Source organism: Thamnophis sirtalis, unplaced genomic scaffold, assembly GCF_051295495.1.
Source record: "Thamnophis sirtalis isolate CommonGarterSnake01/CBP01778 unplaced genomic scaffold, rThaSir2_p1.2 scaffold_5, whole genome shotgun sequence".
In the NCBI taxonomy this organism is placed as follows: Eukaryota; Metazoa; Chordata; class Lepidosauria; order Squamata; family Natricidae; genus Thamnophis; species Thamnophis sirtalis.
Genome location: NW_028261385.1, coordinates 3,788,809 through 3,807,752, shown reverse-complemented (window position 1 = coordinate 3,807,752; position 18,944 = coordinate 3,788,809). Strand labels below are relative to the sequence as shown.

At 45.3% G+C, this 18,944-nt stretch overlaps 1 protein-coding gene across 13 annotated transcripts in view; it reads left to right on the top strand.

The window, feature by feature from the left end:
- The window catches only part of CELF4 (CUGBP Elav-like family member 4), an 861,219-nt gene that overhangs the window by 719,583 nt on the left and 122,692 nt on the right, over positions 1-18,944 (top strand). For 7 of the 13 annotated variants that reach the window (XR_015696625.1, XM_087715265.1, XM_087715267.1 and 4 more), the window contains exon 4: positions 10,454-10,582. The exons of 2 other annotated variants lie outside the window; for them this stretch is intronic. Coding sequence is in view for 10 of the 11 variants with exons in the window: in XM_087715265.1 (XP_087571391.1) it covers positions 10,454-10,582 (129 nt within the window). In the remaining variant the exon portion in view is untranslated. The remainder of the gene's footprint in view (positions 1-10,453; positions 10,583-18,944) is intronic. 4 more of the 13 variants (XM_087715269.1, XM_087715263.1, XM_087715268.1 and 1 more) reach the window with 1 other exon arrangement.

Genomic DNA, 18,944 nt, shown 5'->3' with positions numbered 1-18,944 from the left:
TCTATTCTCTATTCTCTATTCTCTATTCTCTATTCTCTATTCTCTATTCTCTATTCTCTATTCTCTATTCTCTATTCTCTATTCTCTTCTACTCTACTCTACTCTACTCTACTCTACTCTACTCTACTCTACTCTACTCTACTCTACTCTACTCTCTATTCCCTATTCCCTATTCCCTATTCCATTTTCTCTTTTCTTCTCTTCAACTCTACTCTACTCTACTCTCTATTCCCTATTCCCTTTTTTCTTCTGTTCTCTTCTATTCTTTCTGCCAGCTCCACTTCCTCTTCCCCCTTGGAGCTCTCAGGTTGCCTTGATGCTGGCCCTGATTCCCACACCACCACCACCACCACCACCACCACCTCCTCCTCCTCCTCCTCCTCCTCCTCCTCCTCCTCCTCCTCCTCCTTTGATTCGCCTGCTGGTGGAGGTGGCGGCCGACAGGCCACAACACCGAAGTTGAATTTGATCCGAACTCATCACAAGAGCCAGTGACATTAAAAAAAAAAGACACCACCACTTCCCTCCTGTTCTTCCTTTCCTTTTAATCTGGCTTCCTCTCCAGAGCTGTTCTTGGAGTCCCAAGGGACCTCTGGCAGTGTATTCATGTCACAACCTTTTTTCCGGTTCGTGGATTAGATTATTTTCCCTTTTCTCTTTCCCCGAGCGGCTGGAGAGTCGCCCGTGGAAAGGCGTCGAGATGCCGAAACGTATTTCCTTGACTTCCCAGCCGGGATGCCAAGGGCCCCGTTGGGAGATGCCAAGCATCCTTGGAGTCCGGCTCTGAGCAAAGGCCAGCCTTTCATTGGGCCCAAATTCGGCCAAACACGAGCATCACACCTGCACCAGGTGTGCTGTGCATGGATTCGCGTGCATCGTTCTCTTTGTGTTGCGTTGCATTTCAATGTTTCTAGTTGAAGCTTCATAAAGATATTTTATAGCTTTATATCTTTGGTATCTTTATATCTATCTACATCTGTCTATCTATATCTCTATCAATCATCCATCTATTTGTGATGTCTCTCTGTGTCCCTTTGACTTTCTGTCTATTATCTCTGCCTATCTGTACCTCATATCTGTCTTTCTGTCTATCTGCCCATCCATCCATCTGTCATCTCTCCCTCTCTCTGTCTCGTCTCTCTGTCTCTCTTTCTCCCATCCATTATCTATCTATCTATCTATCTATCTATCTATCTATCTATCTATCTATCTATCTATCCATCCATCCATCCATCCATCTATTTCTCTCTTCCCTCTGTATCTATCTATCCATCCATCCATTTCTCTCTCTCCCTCCCTCCCTCTGTATCTATCTATATTTCCATCTATCTATCTATCTATCTATCTATCTATCTATCTATCTATCTATCTATCTATCTATCCATCCATCCATCCATCCATCTATTTCTCTCTTCCTACTGTATCTATCCATCCATCCATTTCTCTCCCTCCCTCCCTCCCTCTGTATCTATCTATATTTCCATCTATCTATCTATCTATCTATCTATCTATCTATCTATCTATCTATCTATCTATCTATCTATCTATCTATCATCTATCTATCTATCTATCCTATCAATCTACTGTATCTATCCTTCTATCCATCCATTCATCCATTTCTCTCTTCCCTTTATATCTATCCATCCATCCATTTCTCTCTCTCCCTCCCTCCCTCTGTATCTATCTATATTTCCATCTATCTATCTATCTATCCTATCAATCTACTGTATCTATCCTTCTATCCATCCATTCATCCATTTCTCTCTTCCCTCTATATCTATCCATCCATCCATTTCTCTCCCTCCCTCCCTCTGTATCTATCTATCTATCTATCTATCTATCTATCTATCTATCTATCTATCTATCTATTTCTATCTATTTTCTCCATCTCTATCTTTCTCTCTCTTTGTCTGTCTCTATCTCTCTATCTTATCTTATCTATCTACTGTATCTATCCTTCCACCCACAGACCCATCCATTTCTCTGTGTGTGTGTGTGTGTGTGTCTATCTATAGCTATCTATATCTGTCTGTCTGTCTATCTATCCATCTATCAATCTATCTGTAAAAAAAAGCACAGGTGAATTAATTCTGCTCAAATCCTCTTGATCCTTCCTCTTGACCCTCAGCTTTTAAAATGTTGGTTGTTTAAACAGAGGTATAGAATCAAAATCTCATGAAATATTAGTACTGCTTTGTAAAGCTTTAGTAAGGCCACACCTGGAATCCTGCAACCAATTTTGCTCACCATACTACAAAAAAACAAATGTTGAGACTTTGGGAAAAGTGCAGAGAAGAGCAACTAAGATAATTGAAGGCCTGGAGACAAAACCGTATGGAGATTGGTTGCAGGATTTGTGTTTGGCTAGTCTAGAGAAAAAAAGAATTAAGGGGTGACATGATAGCAGCATTCCAGTATTTGAGGGGCTACTACAAAGACTACAAAGAGGGGGAGGGAGGGTCAACCTATTCTCCAAAGGACCTGAAGGCAGGACAAGAAGGAATGGATGGAAACTAACCAAGGAAAGAAGCAACTTAGAACTAAGGAGAAACTTCATAACAGGGAGGACGATCAAACAGTGGAACAGAAGTTGCCTCCAGAGGCTTTTAAGTAGAGATTTGATAGCCATCTGTCTGACATGGGATAGGATACCCTGCTTGAGCAGAGGGGTAGACTAGAAGACCTCCAAGGTCCCTTCCAAGTCTTCTCTGTTTGAGCATCTTCTCCCTTGTGGTGCCTTCAGGATATCAGAAATCCCTTGCTTGCAACCTGTTGCAGATCCTGTTGGAAGCTTTGATGACCAATCACTATTTTTTTAAAAAAAATCTTGTCTGTTTTAAGGAAAAAGGGGGGTGGGTGGAAATATATATATTTTTGCTGATTTCGAGTTGTATCGATTCTTTGATTTAAGTTTGTTGAATGCCTGGGAATGGGCTGGGTTGATAAAGGACAGGAGGAAGGGTGCAGGGTGCCTGCTGATAGAAGGAGAATACACATAGTTCTCAACTTACAACGGTTCGTTTACTGACTGTTAAAAAGTTACACTGAAACAAGGGACTGATGAACGCTTTTCACACTTAACGACCATCGCGGCTTCTCCATTGGTCACTTGATCAAAATACAGAGGCTTGGCGACTGACCCATACTTGCGACGGTCGCCATGTCTCTGGGTCACGTGACACCCCCCCCTTTGTGACCTACGGACGAGCAAAGTCGATGGGAAACTGGATTCCCTTCATGCCCACAGGACTCACTTAATGACGACAGGGTTTCGCCTTGACAACTGTGGCCAGCAAGGTCGTAAAAGGGGACGAAACTCTACTTAATAACTGTCTGGCTTAGCAAGGGAAAATTTTTGGGTACCACTTTGGTCATAAGTTGAGGACTCCCTGCGTTGGGTATGGTGAAACCCTCGGCGTCGCATTTTCCCACAATTCGTTGGGTTGGGGGATCAGAAATGGGGAGGGAGGGGGTGTTTTATTTTTATTTTGAAAGGGGTTTGCTAGCTCTTGAGTTTCGGTTTGTTTAGAAATGAAGACCCCCCCCCACTGGCAAAAGAGGCCAAGGGATTGTGGCTTGGATGCAGATTGTGTGGCCCTCCAGGGGAAAAAATGGAAACCAAGATGAATAAATCATGATTAACTTAGAATTGGATGTTTCATAAAGAAAAGTAAAACTTTCCTTTGGCCTTTATTCATGATTATCCCTCCCTCCCTCCTTCCATCAATCCTTCCTTCTTTCTCTCCTTCCTTTATTTGATTCCTTCCTTCTCCCATCCTTCTGCTTTCTTTCCTTCCTTCTTCCTCTCCTTTCTTTTCCTCCCTCCCTCCCTTCCTCCCTTCCTTCCTTCTCCCCATCCTTTTGCTTTCCTTCCTTCTTTCTCTCATTTTCTTCCTTTCCTTCCTACCTCTCTTCCTTCCTTGCTCCCTTTTCCCTCTCCCTCTTTCTACCTCCCGTCCCTCCCTCTCTCTCTTCCTCCCTCTCTACCTCCTCCACCCCCTTCCTTCCTTCCCTCCCTCCCTCCCTTCATTCTCTTCCTCCCCCATTTTCCCTTTCCCTCTTTCTACATTCCATTCCTTCCTTCCTCCCTCCCTCTTTCCCTCCTCCATCCCCTTTGTTCCTCCCTTCCTCCCTTCATTCATTCTCCCCGTCCCTCCTTTTCCCTCTCCCTCTTTCTACCTCCCCTCCCTCTCTCCCTCCTCCTCCCCTTCCTTCCTTCTTCCTTCCCTCCCTCCCTCCATTCTCTTCCTCCCCCCTTTTCCCTTTCCCTCTTTCTACATCCCATTCCTCCCTCCCTCTTTCCCTCCTCCATCCCCTTTGTTCTTCCCTCCCTCCTTTCATTCATTCTCCCCGTCCCTCCTGTTCCCTCTCCCTCTTTCTGCATCCCCTCCCTCCCTCCCTCCTTAATTACTCTAGAAATATCTTATTTTCCTCCAAATACTTCCCCTTGTTTCCGTATCCGATGCCTTCCTATCAGGAAAGCTGGCACTCATTTATATGATAATGCAAAGCGAGGGGAAATTCGTCCACCACTCTCACTTCTGCCCTGTGCCCGTCCAGCTGGATGGCCAGGTCCTGCCACTTCCTCACCCCTCCGTGCCTTTCTAATTGACAATTCTCACCTCTCGAAGAAGCAACACCTTCTTCCCTTTATTATGTGCTGCCTTGTTCTCCCAGCCCGTCTGACACTCCAGCCTCTCGCAAGTTCTGATAAAAAAAAACAGATCATTTAAATATAAATAGAACAAGGAATAATTTAACCCCTGTTTGCACCAGGCAAGGTGTTGGGACTCCCTATAACCACCAGGAGCGAGGCTTAAAAACACCGCATATTTAAACCGACAAGTCTTACAGGAGGGGAAAAAACGTGGCAACAGAACCAAAACACTGGTGCTCTCCAGCGAGAATGCGCATTGGAACGCACCGGCTCCGATTCCTGGCTGGCGCAGAGTCCCAGAGGTCTTCAAACTGGGCAACTTCAAGACTGGTGGACTTCAGCTCCCAGAATGCTGGCTTGGAGAATTTCTGGGAGTTGAAGTCCACAAAGTCTTAAAGTTGGCCGGTTTGGGGACCCCTGGCCTAAGCTCAAAAGCTTTGGGGGGTTCTTCGTTCTAGTCTTGAACTCTCAAGAAGGGAAAGTGGCCTTGCCTGGGCTGAAAAGGAGCTGAGGGAGATGGAAATGGAAAAGGAGAAAGTAGCAGAGAAACACAGATATGGAGAAGGTGGGGATGGACATGGAGATATAGGGGCAGGTGGGAAGAGATGTAGATGTATCACAAAGCCCATTCCATTCTAGCGCTAATGAGGCTACCTAGTTGGGTAATGAAGGGTCTTCAGGAAAACCACCAAGCTCAAAGATCATCCAGGACACCCCCCTCCTCCTCTTCCTCCTTTTTCTTCTTGTTCCTCCTTCTCCTTCTTCTCTCTTTTTCCTCCCCCTCCTCCTCTTCCACCTCTTCCTCCTCCTTTCTAAGAACCTAGGCTTAGTCATTTGGCTCAGTTGTAAGTTTTTAGTTATATTTCACATATTATCCTGTTTTAGTAAACTGAATTTTATGGTATATAATAGGCTGATAAAGTTGTTTCTTTTTCTTCTTCTGATTCTTCTTCTGATTCTTCCTCCTCCTCCTCCTCCTCCTCCCAAACTCCACTCCCTTCTAGCACTGATGAGGCTACCTAGTTGAGTCATAAAACATCTGCAAGAAAACAATGAAGCTCAGAGAGCACCAAGGAGCCCACAGTCCTCCTCCTCTTCCTCCTCCTCTTCCTCCTGCTCCTCCTCCTCCTCCTCCTCTTCTTCTTCTTCTTCTTCTTCTTCTTCTTCTTCTTCTTCTTCTTCTTCTTCTTCTTCTTCTTTTCCTCCTCCTCCTCCTACTTCTCCCTCTTCTTCTTCTCCCTCTTCTTCTCCTCCTCCTCCTTCTCCTCCCTCCTCCTCCTCCTCTTCTTCTTCTTCTTTTCCTCCTCCTCCTTCTACTTCTCCCTCTTCTTCTTCTCCCTCTTCTTCTTTTCCCTCTTCTCCTCCTCCTCCTTCTCCTCCTTCTTCTTCTGATTCTTCTTCTGATTCTTCTTCCTCCTCCTCCTCCACCTCCTCTCCTTCCTCCCAAACTCCATTCCCTTCTAGCACTGATGAGGCTACCTAGTTGAGTCATAAAACATCTGCAAGAAAACAATGAAGCTCAGAGAGCACCAAGGAGCCCACAGTCCTCCTCCTCTTCCTCCTCCTCCTCCTCCTCCTCTTCTTCTTCTTCTTCTTCTTCTTTTCCTCCTCCTCCTCCTACTTCTCCCTCTTCTTCTTCTCCCTCTTCTTCTCCTCCTCCTCCTTCTCCTCCCCTCCTCCTCCTCCTCTTCTTCTTCTTCTTTTCCTCCTCCTCCTTCTACTTCTCCCTCTTCTTCTTCTCCCTCTTCTTCTTTTCCCTCTTCTCCTCCTCCTCCTTCTCCTCCTTCTTCTTCTGATTCTTCTTCTGATTCTTCTTCCTCCTCCTCCTCCACCTCCTCCTCCTCCTCCCAAACTCCACTCCCTTCTAGCACTGATGAGGCTACCTAGTTGAGTCATAAAACATCTGCAAGAAAACAATGAAGCTCAGAGAGCACCAAGGAGCCCACAGTCCTCCTCCTCTTCCTCCTCCTCCTCCTCCTCCTCCTCTTCTTCTTCTTCTTCTTCTTCTTCTTCTTCTTCTCCTCCTCCTCCTCCTCCTCCTCTTCTTCTTCTTCTTCTTCTTCTTCTTCTTTTCCTCCTCCTCCTCCTACTTCTCCCTCTTCTTCTTCTCCCTCTTCTTCTCCTCCTCCTCCTTCTCCTCCCTCCTCCTCCTCCTCTTCTTCTTCTTTTCCTCCTCCTCCTTCTACTTCTCCCTCTTCTTCTTCTCCCTCTTCTTCTTTTCCCTCTTCTCCTCCTCCTCCTTCTCCTCCTTCTTCTTCTGATTCTTCTTCTGATTCTTCTTCCTCCTCCTCCTCCACCTCTTCCTCCTCCTCCCAAACTCCACTCCCTTCTAGCACTGATGAGGCTACCTAGTTGAGTCATAAAACATCTGCAAGAAAACAATGAAGCTCAGAGAGCACCAAGGAGCCCACAGTCCTCCTCCTCTTCCTCCTCCTCCTCCTCCTCCTCCTCCTCCTCCTCTTCTTCTTCTTCTTCTTCTTCTTCTTCTTCTTTTCCTCCTCCTCCTCCTACTTCTCCCTCTTCTTCTTCTCCCTCTTCTTCTCCTCCTCCTCCTTCTCCTCCCTCCTCCTCCTCCTCTTCTTCTTCTTCTTTTCCTCCTCCTCCTTCTACTTCTCCCTCTTCTTCTTCTCCCTCTTCTTCTTTTCCCTCTTCTCCTCCTCCTCCTTCTCCTCCTTCTTCTTCTGATTCTTCTTCTGATTCTTCTTCCTCCTCCTCCTCCACCTCCTCCTCCTCCTCCCAAACTCCATTCCCTTCTAGCACTGATGATGTTAGCTAGTTGGGTCATGAAACATCTGCAAGAAAACAACCAAGCTCAGAGAGCACCAGGAGTCCTCCATATCACCCACCCACCCACCCCCCACGCCCTGCCCGGATGGCCCCACTTGATGGATTCTGAAGCAACATTGGCTTCTGTATCCTCGCCATACGCCTTGCAGCCTGGAGACCACACACCACCGCTAGAAAATTGACATTCGATTAAGCTGCCTCTGGAGCAGTCTGCCTTCCTCCGACCGCTTCCTTTTGAAGGAAGCCGAAGGAATCTGTTTATTTATTGATAGGGATTTATTCAAATTGGTTACATCTGTTCTTTAAACGTCTCAGGGCGGGACGGGGGGAGAAGAGGAGGGGAGGACCTCTCACAAACAGTTGCAGAGCATTTAATGAACTCTAAACAAAGCAATTTTATTCATTTAGCAGGTTTTTTTTAAAAAGAAGCTTATATGCATTGTGAAGAGTTATTTATCTTTCTAAAGTGTCTCCCGTCACGATGCACACCCTAGAAATAATTCAGTCTTGAATGCTGAGCTTCCTGTACCCAAAGTCCTCAATTTTTCTCACGTAGGATCTGTGCCAGAGTGTCCTTGATTTACAACCAGTTCATTTAGCAACCGTTCTAAAGGACAGCGGCCCTGGGGGGGAGGGGAAATGTGACTTACAACCATTGTTCATGTTCACAACTTTGGTCACATCCTTGGGGGGTCATGGGATCGGAATTCAGATGCTTGGCACTTGACTTAATGACAATTGCTGGGTCCCAAGGTCACGGGATCTGACAGGCAAAATCCATGGGGAAGCCAGATTCACTGAATGGCGGTGTTATTTACCTACCAACGGCAATGGTTCGCTTAACGACCGTAGCAAGGAAGGTCGTAAAACGAGCGCAAAACAACTGCCTCCCTTAACAACAGAAGTTTTGGGCTCAACTGTGTTCGTGAGCATAAACTTTGCCTTGCAAGTCATAATTTCAGTGCTGCAGGAGACAATAATAAAATTGATGGCATTTAGTGGTAAGAGATTTCCATTGGCAAAGGTCCTAAGATTGAGCCCCGTAGATTGAGTCCATCTAATATCACTTTCAGGTATGGAATACATTGGGAGCCCTAGAGATCATCAAGAGAGCAAGAGCACCTAGACTTATATTCCACTTTACAGTGCTTTTAAAGCACTCTCTAAGCGGTTTGCAGAGTCAGCCTCTTGCCCACAACAATCTGGGTCCGCATTTGACTCACCTCGGAAGGAGGGAAGGCGGAGTCAACCTTGAGCCTGGTGAGATTCAAACTGGCAAATTGCAGGCAGCCGGCAGTCAGCAGAAGTGGCCTGCAGTACTGCACTCTAGCCACTGCGCCACCATGTAGGGAGGGAGGGAGGAAAGAAACACAGAGGGAGGAAGAAAGGAAAGAAAGAAAGAAAGAAAGAAAGAAAGAAAGAAAGAAAGAAAGAAAGAAAGAAAGAAAGAAAGAAAGAAAGAAAGAAACACAGAGGGAGGGAGGAAAGAAACACAGAGGGAGGAAGAAAGGAAAGAAAGAAAGAAAGAAAGAAAGAAAGAAAGAAAGAAACACAGAGGGAGGGAGGGAGGAAGGAAAGAAACACAGAGGGAGGAAGAAAAGAAAGAAAGAAAGAAAGAAAGAAAGAAAGAAAGAAAGAAAGAAAGAAAGAAAGAAAGAAAGAACACAGAGGGAGGGAGGGAGGAAGAAAAAACATCGATGGAAGGAAGGAAACATGAAAGGAGAAAGGAAGGAAGGAAGGAAACATGGAGGGAGGGAGGGAAGAAGGAAGGAAGGAAGAAAAAATATGGATGGAAGGAAGGAAACATGAAAGGAGGAAGGAAGGAAGGAAAGAAGGAAGGAAACATGGAGGGAGGGAGGAAAATATGGATGGAAGGAAGGACACATGAAAGGATGGATGGAGGGAGGGAGGAAGTAAACACGGAGGGAGGGATGTAGGGAGGTAGGGAGGAGGGAGGAAGGAAGGAAGGAAGGAAGGAAGGAAGGAAGGAAGGAAGGAAGGAAGGAAGGAAGGAAGGAAAAATATGCATGGAAAGGAGGAAGGGAGGAAGGAAGGAATAGCCCTTAGACATATATACCGCTTTACAGCCTTCTCTAAGCGGTTTACAGAGTCGGCCTCGTGCCCCCAACAATCTGGCTCCTGATTTTATCGACCTCGGAAGGACGGAAGGCTGAGTTCAACCTTGCTGGTGATCCTCCACCACAATTGAGCCCGAAATTTCTGTTTCTAAGTGAGACAATCGTTAGGTGTCGCTTTGAAACAAGAAGGGTGGCAAACAAATTTCACAGTTTCATACTAAATAAATGATTTTTTCTCCCTTTTTATGACCTTTCTGGCCAAAATTGTTAAATGAATCACTGCGGTTCTTAATAATACGGTCGTTAAGTGAATCTGGCTTCTCCAATGACTTTGCTGGTCAGAAGTTCGCAAAAGGGGATTGCACGATCCCAGGACACGGCAACGGTCATAAATATGAACCAGTTTCCAAGCTCCATGATGACGGAGCTGGAGTGGTTCGGTGGCCTGTAGGCAGAGCTCTCGCCTCCCAAACAGGAGGCTCTGAGTTCAATCCTGGGTAGAGGCAGATATTTTCCTCTCTGGGCAACAATGAGAATATATTCTGCTGGACAAAACTCCTCATTGTAGATAGGAAGGGCATCTGGCCAGTAAATACTCTGCTGCATTCAGTTGCCCAGACTCCACCTCACAAGGGATTATGGGGTTGTTAAAAGAGGATGATAGTGACGATCATGGAGATGCTGAAAAGGTTGTAACTCTGAAAAAACGGTCATAAGTCACATTTCCAAGCGCCGTTGTAAAGTTCAGTCACTAAACGCACTTCTGTATGACAAGAACTGCTTGTAGGTCCTCTTGGCTAACCTCATTTCATTTCCCACCTGTGGGATTCCGACTTTATAAATCTGTCTTTGAATGACGCCTTCGCCTTGAATCTCACCTGCTTTCTCCTTCCTTCTGAAATATGGTAAGCATCTCTTAATTTTGTTCCAGAAGACAGAAAACTTTTTGTGGGCATGCTCAACAAACAACAGTCAGAAGATGACGTCCGTCGGTTATTTGAAGCATTCGGGAACATTGAGGAATGCACGATACTCCGAGGACCAGATGGCAACAGCAAAGGTAAAATAGGTGGCCATAACTGATTAGCCAAGAGAGGGAAGATCTTCCACCTAAGGAGATCTGGACGGTCAGATCTTCAATGTTCTTCAAGAGATCTGGACGGTCAGATCTTCCAGCTCCTTCAGGAGATCTGGACGGTCAGATCTTCAAGCTCCTTCAGGAGATCTGGACTGGCAGATCTTCAAGGTCCTTCAAGAGATCTGGATGGTCAGATCTTCAAGGTCCTTCAGGAGATCTGGACAGTCAGATCTTCAAGGTCCTTCAGGAGATCTGGACAGTCAGTTCTTCAAGGTCCTTCAGGAGATCTGGATGGTCAGATCTTCAAGGTCCTTCAGGAGATCTGGACAGTCAGTTCTTCAAGGTCCTTCAGGAGATCTGGACAGTCAGATCTTCAAGGTCCTTCAGGAGATCTGGATGGTCAGATCTTCAAGGTCCTTCAAGAGATCTGGATGGTCAGATCTTCAAGGTCCTTCAGAAGATCCGGATGGTCAGATCTTCAAGGTCCTTCAGGAGATCTGGATGATCAGATCTTCAAGCTCCTTCAGGAGATCTGGATGGTCAGATCTTCAAGGTCCTTCAAGAGATCTTGATGGTCAGATCTTCAAGGTCCTTCAAGAGATCTTGATGGTCAGATCTTCAAGATCCTTCAGGAGATCTTGATGATCAGATCTTCCAGGTCCTTCAGGAGATCTGGATGGTCACATCTTCCAGCTCCTTCGGGAGATCTGGATGGTCACATCTTCCAGCTCCTTCAGGTGATCTGGGCAGCCCGGTCTTGAGAAGATCTCTCACCATCATCCAAAGAAGATGTTTTGAAGCCTTCTTGCAAGGTGGATGGCATGTGGAGTTGAGCTATTTTTCCCTTCAAAATTCTGGTCAATGTCTTTGGACTCTCCTGGTGAGACTGGGATTGGATCAGTGATGGGGTCAGTAAGGAGAGTTGGTTAAGAAGCTCAGAGTTTCTCTCTGACAACTGGACCCCATTCGGCTGACCTCTGCTGAGAAAAATGGAGCCTGTAACCTGGTAGCATTTGAGGTGTGGGGGAGGACCAACGGTGACAAATTTCAGAACATGTTCTCAAAGTCACCTCCTCTCTACGAGAATGAGACTTCAAAACAACTTTTGGGGGACTTAAGCAAAGTTCTGAAGAGCTGGACGTTTATTGTTGATATGTATGTGACTGAGAGTGGGTTGTGTGCATGGGGGCCTCAGGTTTTTGTAAATATGTGTACGTGCGCGTCAGTGGTGGGATTCAAATTTTTTTACTACTGGTTCTGTGGGCGTGGCTTGGGTGGGCGTGGTGTGGCTTGGTGAGGGTGGCTTGGTGGGCGTGGCAGGGGAAGGTTACTGCAAAATCCCCATTCCCTCCCAATCAGCTGGGACTCCATTCTGCTACTGGTTCTCTAGAAGGTAGGTAGGTAGGTAGGTAGGTAGGTAGGTAGGTAGGTAGGTAGGTAGGTAGATATAGATAGATAGATAGATAGATAGATAGATAGATAGATAGAGAGAGAGAGAGAGAGAGAGAGAGAGAGAGAGAGAGAGAGAGAGAGAGAGAGATGAGAGAGAGATGAGAGAGAGATGAGAGAGAGATGAGAGATTTATAAGAGAGAGATGAGAGGGATAGATGATAGGTGATAGATTAGATAGGTAGATAGGTAGGTAGGTAGGTAGGTAGGTAGGTAGGTAGGTAGGTAGGTAGGTAGAAGGAGAGAGAGATGAGAGAGATAGATAGGTGAGAGGTGAGAGAGAGATGATGATGATGATGATGATGATGATGATAGAGAGAGAGAGAGAGACAGACAGACAGACAGACAGACAGACAGAAGATTGATGAGAGAAGAGAGAGAGATGATAGGTGATAGTTTAGATAGATAGATAGATAGATAGATAGAGAGAGAGAGAGAGAGAGAGAGAGAGAGAGAGATAGAGAGATAGAGAGATAGAGAGATAGAGAGATAGAGAGATAGAGAGATAGAGAGATAGAGAGATAGAGAGAGATGAGAGAGAGATGAGAGAGAGATGAGAGGGATAGATGATAGGTGATAGATTAGGTAGGTAGGTAGGTAGGTAGGTAGGTAGGTAGGTAGGTAGGTAGGTAGGTAGGTAGAAGGAGAGAGAGATGAGAGAGATAGATAGGTGAGAGGTGAGAGAGAGATGATGATGATGATGATGATGATGATGATGATGAGAGAGAGAGAGAGAGAGAGACAGACAGACAGACAGACAGACAGACAGACAGGAGATTGATGAGAGAAGAGAGAGAGATGATAGGTGATAGTTTAGATAGATAGATAGATAGATAGATGATAGATAGATAGATAGATAGATAGATAGATAGATAGATAGATAGATAGATAGATAGATAGAGAAAGATGAGAGAGAGATGAGAGGGATAGATGATAGGTGATAGATTAGGTAGGTAGGTAGGTAGGTAGGTAGGTAGGTAGGTAGGTAGGTAGGTAGGTAGGTAGATAGATAGATAGATAGATAGATAGATAGATAGATAGATAGATAGATAGATAGATAGATAGATAGATAGATAGATAGATAGATAGATAGATAGATAGATAGATAGAGAAAGATGAGAGAGAGATGAGAGGGATAGATGATAGGTGATAGATTAGGTAGGTAGGTAGGTAGGTAGGTAGGTAGGTAGGTAGGTAGGTAGATATAGATAGATAGATAGATAGATAGATAGATAGATAGATAGATAGATAGATAAGAGAGAGATGAGAGAGATGAGAGAGATAGATGATAGATGGGAGAGAGAGAGATGAGAGATACAAGAGATATATAGATGTAGATAGAGAGATGACAGACAGACAGACAGACTACGAAGCACACAATCAAAATAGAACATGAAAATGCACAAATTGACAAATCCAATGAGCAATAAGAAACAGAAGAGAAGATTTGTAGCTCAGGGTTGGACTGTGGGGTCCTTGGTGCTCTCTGAGCTTGGTGTGTTTTTTGCAAACATTTCATGACCAACATTTCATGCTAGAAAAAAGATGGGCTTTGCAGTCACACTTGTACTGTGTGATGTAGGTTTTTCTTCAGAGGCTGTTGGGGTTTTGGGTTTACTTAAAATGTTTTGGAGAGCTTTAGTTGGTTTGTGTGCTACACTGATGCCACATGGTTGCAACAGCACAAGCAATAAATAATACACTGATGGGAAAGCTGTATATAAACTGAGGGCAAACTCCACTCCCTTCTAGCACTGATGATGTCACCTACTTGGGTTATAAAACATCTGCAAGAAAATAGCCATAGCAGTTAGACTTATATACCGCTTCATAGGGCTTTCAGCCCTCTCTAAGCGGTTTACAGAGTCAGCATATCGCCCCCAACAACAATCCAGGTCCTCATTTTACCCACCTCGGAAGGATGGGAGGCTGAGTCAACCTTGAGCCGTTGAGATTTGAACAGCCGAACTGCAGAACTGCAGTCAGCTGAAGTAGCCTGCAGTGCTGCCTTTAACCACTGTGCCACCTCGGCTCTTGATGCTCAGGTGTCACCAAGGACCCAAGAATTATCCTCCTCTTCCTCTCCTCAGCAAATCCCACTCCCTTTTAGCCATGATAATGTTGCCTAGTTGAGTCAAAGAACATCTATAAGAAAATAACCAATGTCAGAGAACACCAAGGACTCCACAAATGACACGATTTAAGAGAGAAACTCTAGAACAGGTCAGTTCTCATCCAATCAACCCATGGAACAGAAGTTGCCTTCAGACGTTGTGGGAGCTTCATCACTGGAGGCTTTCAAGAAGATGCTGGACCGCCATTGGTCAGAAATGGTGTGGGGTCTCCTGCTTGGGCTGAGGTTAGACTAGATGACTTACAAGGTCAGATACAGATACAGATTAACAGAGTTGGAAGGGACCTTGTAGGCCATCTAGTCCAACCCCCCACCCAAACAGGAGACCCTACACCATTTCTGACAGAGGGAAGTCCAGTCTCTTCTTGAAAGCCTCCAGGGATGAAGCTCCCACAACTTCCGAAGGAAACTTCTGTTCCATGGGTTGATTGCCCTCACTGTCAGAAGATTCCTCCTTATTTCTAGGTTGAATCTCCCCTTGATCCGTTTCCATCCATTGTTCCTTGTCTGGCCTTCAGGTGGCTTGGAAAATAGCTTGACCCCCTCCTCTCTATGGCAGCCCCTCAAATATTGGAAGACTGCTATCTTGTCTCCCCTGGTCCTTCTCTTCCCTAGACCAGCCATGCCCAGTTCCCACAACTGTTTTTCATATGTTTTAGCCTCCAGTCCCCTCATCATCCTGGTTGCTCTTCTCTGCACTCTTTCTGGAGTCTCAACATCTTTATTATAGTGTGAAGACCAAAACTGGATGCGGTACCCTCAGGGTGGTCTTACTAAGGGTTTATAGAGTGGTATTAGTACCTCTCTTGATCTTGATTGTATCCCTCTGTTAATGCAATTTAGGATTGCATTGGCTTTTTTGGCTATCGCCACACACAGCTGGCTCCTATTTAGCTGGTTGTCCACTAAGACTCCAAGATCCCCCTCACAGTTACTGCTATTAAGCCTGGTTTCACCCAGTCTATATGTGTCCTTGTGGTTTTTCTTGCCTATGTACTTTTCTCTACGTCGAATTTCATTTTGTTGGATAAGACCCAGTGTTCAAGTCTGCCAAGATCAGTGGGGGGATCCAGCCAGTCCGCACCTATTCGGGAGAACCGGTTATTAACTTTCTAAGCAGTTTGGAGAACCGGTTGTTGGAAGAAATCTCCTTTTGGTTTTTTCCCACTTTACAGGGCTAATCCTGTAAGGAAGGCAGGAAGGAAACATTCTGGTGTTGTTTCTAGACTCATCTTTATTGCCCTGCTTACAGAAACTGCCTCTCCGGTTAACCCTTATTACATTGCAACAGCCAAGGCGAAGCGCCCATCGATGTGAGTGATGTTGAGTTGGCCATGCCCATCCAATCTTATGACCACTGAGCCTTGCCTACCCAGCTGGTCATTAGGGCAGAGAACCGGTTGTTAAATTATTTGAATCCCACCCCTGGCAAAGATCCACCTGGATCTTGAGCTTATCTTCTAGAGTGTTCACTATTCCTGCCAGGTTAGTATCATCTGCAAAATTGGTAAGTTCCCCTTCTATTCCATCATCTAAGTTGTTTATGAAGATATTGAATAGGAATAGCAGTAGCAATAGCAGTTAGACTTATATTCCGCTTCATGGGGCTTTCAGCCCTCTCTAAGCGGTTTACAGAGTCAGCATATTGCCCCCACAGTTTGGGTCCTCATTTCACCCACCTCGAAAGGATGGAAGGCTGAGAACCTTGAGCTGGTGAGATTAGAACTGCTGAACTGCAGATAACAGTCAGCTGAAGTGGCCTGCAGTATTGCACCCTAACCACTGCACCACCTCGGCTCTTATCTAAGATAGATAGATAGATAGATAGATAGATAGATAGATAGATAGATAGATAGATAGATAGATAGATAGATAGATAGATAGATGATTGGTTGGTAGGTAGGTAGGTAGGTAGGTAGGTAGGTAGGTAGGTAGGTAGGTAGATATGATTAGATAGATAGATGATAGATAGATAGATAGATAGATAGCAATAGCAATAGCAATAGCAATAGCAGTTAGACTTATGTACCGCTTCATAGGGCTTTCAGCCCTCTCTAAGCGGTTTACAGAGTCAGCATATCGCCCCCAACAACAATCCGGGTCCTCATTTCACCCACCTCGGAAGGATGGAAGGCTGAGTCAACCTTGAGCCGGTGAGATTTGAACCGCCGAACTGCAGATAGCAGTCAGTTGAAGAGTCCTGGGCCTAAAATGGGACCTTGTGGTACCCCACTGCTTCCTTCTCTCCATGTAGACTTAGACCCATTAAGGACTACCTGTTGAGCTTACGAAGCAGTGGGTTGTGGTCTACTTTGTCGAACGCCTTGCTGAAGTCTGAAGTATATTATGTCCTCTGTCTTTTGCTGGTTCTACTAATTTAGTCCCTATGTTGAAGAATGAAATAAGGTTGCTTTGGGTCCCATGATGACTGCTAGTGCTAGTTATTACTTGAGTTCAGTGTTTCTCAACCTTGGCAACTTGAAGAGGTCTGGACTTCAAGTCCCAGAATTCCCCAGCCAGCGAATGCTGGCTGGGGAATTCTGGGACTTGAAAGTCCAGACATCTTCAAGTTGCCAAGGTTGAGAAACACTGCTTTAATTGTTTCTTGATGTTGGCAGATCTGTGGTTTTTTTTAAAAATTATCTTTTCCAGTATCTTCCAGGGTGTTGATGTTAGGCTGGTTGGTCTGTTTCCTGGGTCTGGTTTCCCCCCCCTTTTTTTTTTTTGAAGATGGGAACCACATCAGCTCTTTTCCAGTCCTTGAGTAATTCCCCGGTGCTCCAGGACTATTGAACGATGTGGTGCAATGGTTCTGAGATGACTCTGCCAGCTCCTTTAGAACGCTGGGATGTAATCCATCAGGTGGTTTTGTATTCATCAGACAGGTATTCTCCAAAGCACCTGAGGGCAGGACTAGAAACAATGGGTGGAAACTAATCAAGGAGAGGAGCAACCTGGAACTAAGGAGAAATTCCCTGACAGTGAGAACAATTAATCAGTGGAGCAACTTGCCTCCATGTAACGTTCCCGTGGTTTGTCCATGAGGCCAATGTGGAGAAAAGACAGGACACGATCTTTCTCGGGATTGAGCGACCCAGATTGGGGGTCTGAGAGCCCCTTTTATTGAGATAGGACAAAGGCAGGAGGAGCAATAGCATGTGGTTAAAAACAACCTGTAAAAGTACAATTTCTAATCTACTGCTCAGGGAAGTTCTGTCTATATATGGTCAAATCCTGGGCGTCATTGGTAGGGCACATCTCAGGATGTTATGTTATGAACTATCAGGATGTTATGGCGTTTAGGAGTTTGTTTTCTCCTGTGTGGTTCAGCGTGGCTCTGCATGCCCCGTTATGAACTGGGCCATGGGTGACCCACACCTACACAAGGAACTATATTACAACACCTCCAGAAGTTGTGAATGCTCCAACACTGGAAGTTTTTAAGAAGAGTTTGTTTTCTCCTGTGTGGTTCAGCGTGGCTCTGCATGCCCCGTTATGAACTGGGCCATGGGTGACCCACACCTACACAAGGAACTATATTACAACACCTCCAGAAGTTGTGAATGCTCCAACACTGGAAGTTTTTAAGAAGAGTTTGTTTTCTCCTGTGTGGTTCAGCGTGGCTCTGCATGCCCCGTTATGAACTGGGCCATGGGTGACCCACACCTACACAAGGAACTATATTACAACACCTCCAGAAGTTGTGAATGCTCCAACACTGGAAGTTTTTAAGAAGAGTTTGTTTTCTCCTGTGTGGTTCAGCGTGGCTCTGCATGCCCCGTTATGAACTGGGCCATGGGTGACCCACACCTACACAAGGAACTATATTACAACACCTCCAGAAGTTGTGAATGCTCCAACACTGGAAGTTTTTAAGAAGAGTTTGTTTTCTCCTGTGTGGTTCAGCGTGGCTCTGCATGCCCCATTATGAACTGGGCCATGGGTGACCCACACCTACACAAGGAACTTATATTACAACACCTCCAGAAGTTGTGAATGCTCCAACACTGGAAGTTTTTAAGAAGAGTTTGTTTTCTCCTGTGTGGTTCAGTGTGGCTCTGCATGCCCCGTTATGAACTGGGCCATGGGTGACCCACACCTACACAAGGAACTATATTACAACACCTCCAGAAGTTGCGAATGCTCCAACACTGGAAGTTTTTAAGAAGAGATTGGATAAGCATTCCTCTGAAATGGTGTAGGATTCCCTGCCTAAGCAGAGGGTTGGGCTAGACGACCTCCAAGGTCCCCCTCCAACTCTGTTATTCTGTTCAATGTATCAACCGCAATGTACTCTGTTTCCTCACGATCTCCATTCTGCCCTTCCGAATGAAGGAAGGCACCGTAGAATTTTGGGTCTACCACAAAACTGCGGACGACAAAATCGCGGTCAACGAAAGCGCGTATGTGACGTCATCACAGCGCGACGAAAAAGATCAAAAAATATCAAAAATGTAAAAATAAAGCTAAAACCTTCCCCTAACCCCCCCAAACCTAACCCTAACCCTAACCCTAAACCTAACCCTTAACCTAACCCTAAACCTAACCCTAAACCTAACCCTTAACATAACGAAAAACCTAACGCTAACCCTTAACCTAACGCTAAACGTAACGCTAAACGTAACGCTAACGCTCTAACCCTAACCCTAACCCTTAACCTAACCCTAACCCTAACCCTTAACCTAACCCTTACCTTTATGTGAATCGGCTTGCTGTAATTTAATTTTTATTTCAATTTTTCGATCTTTTTCGTCGCGTTGT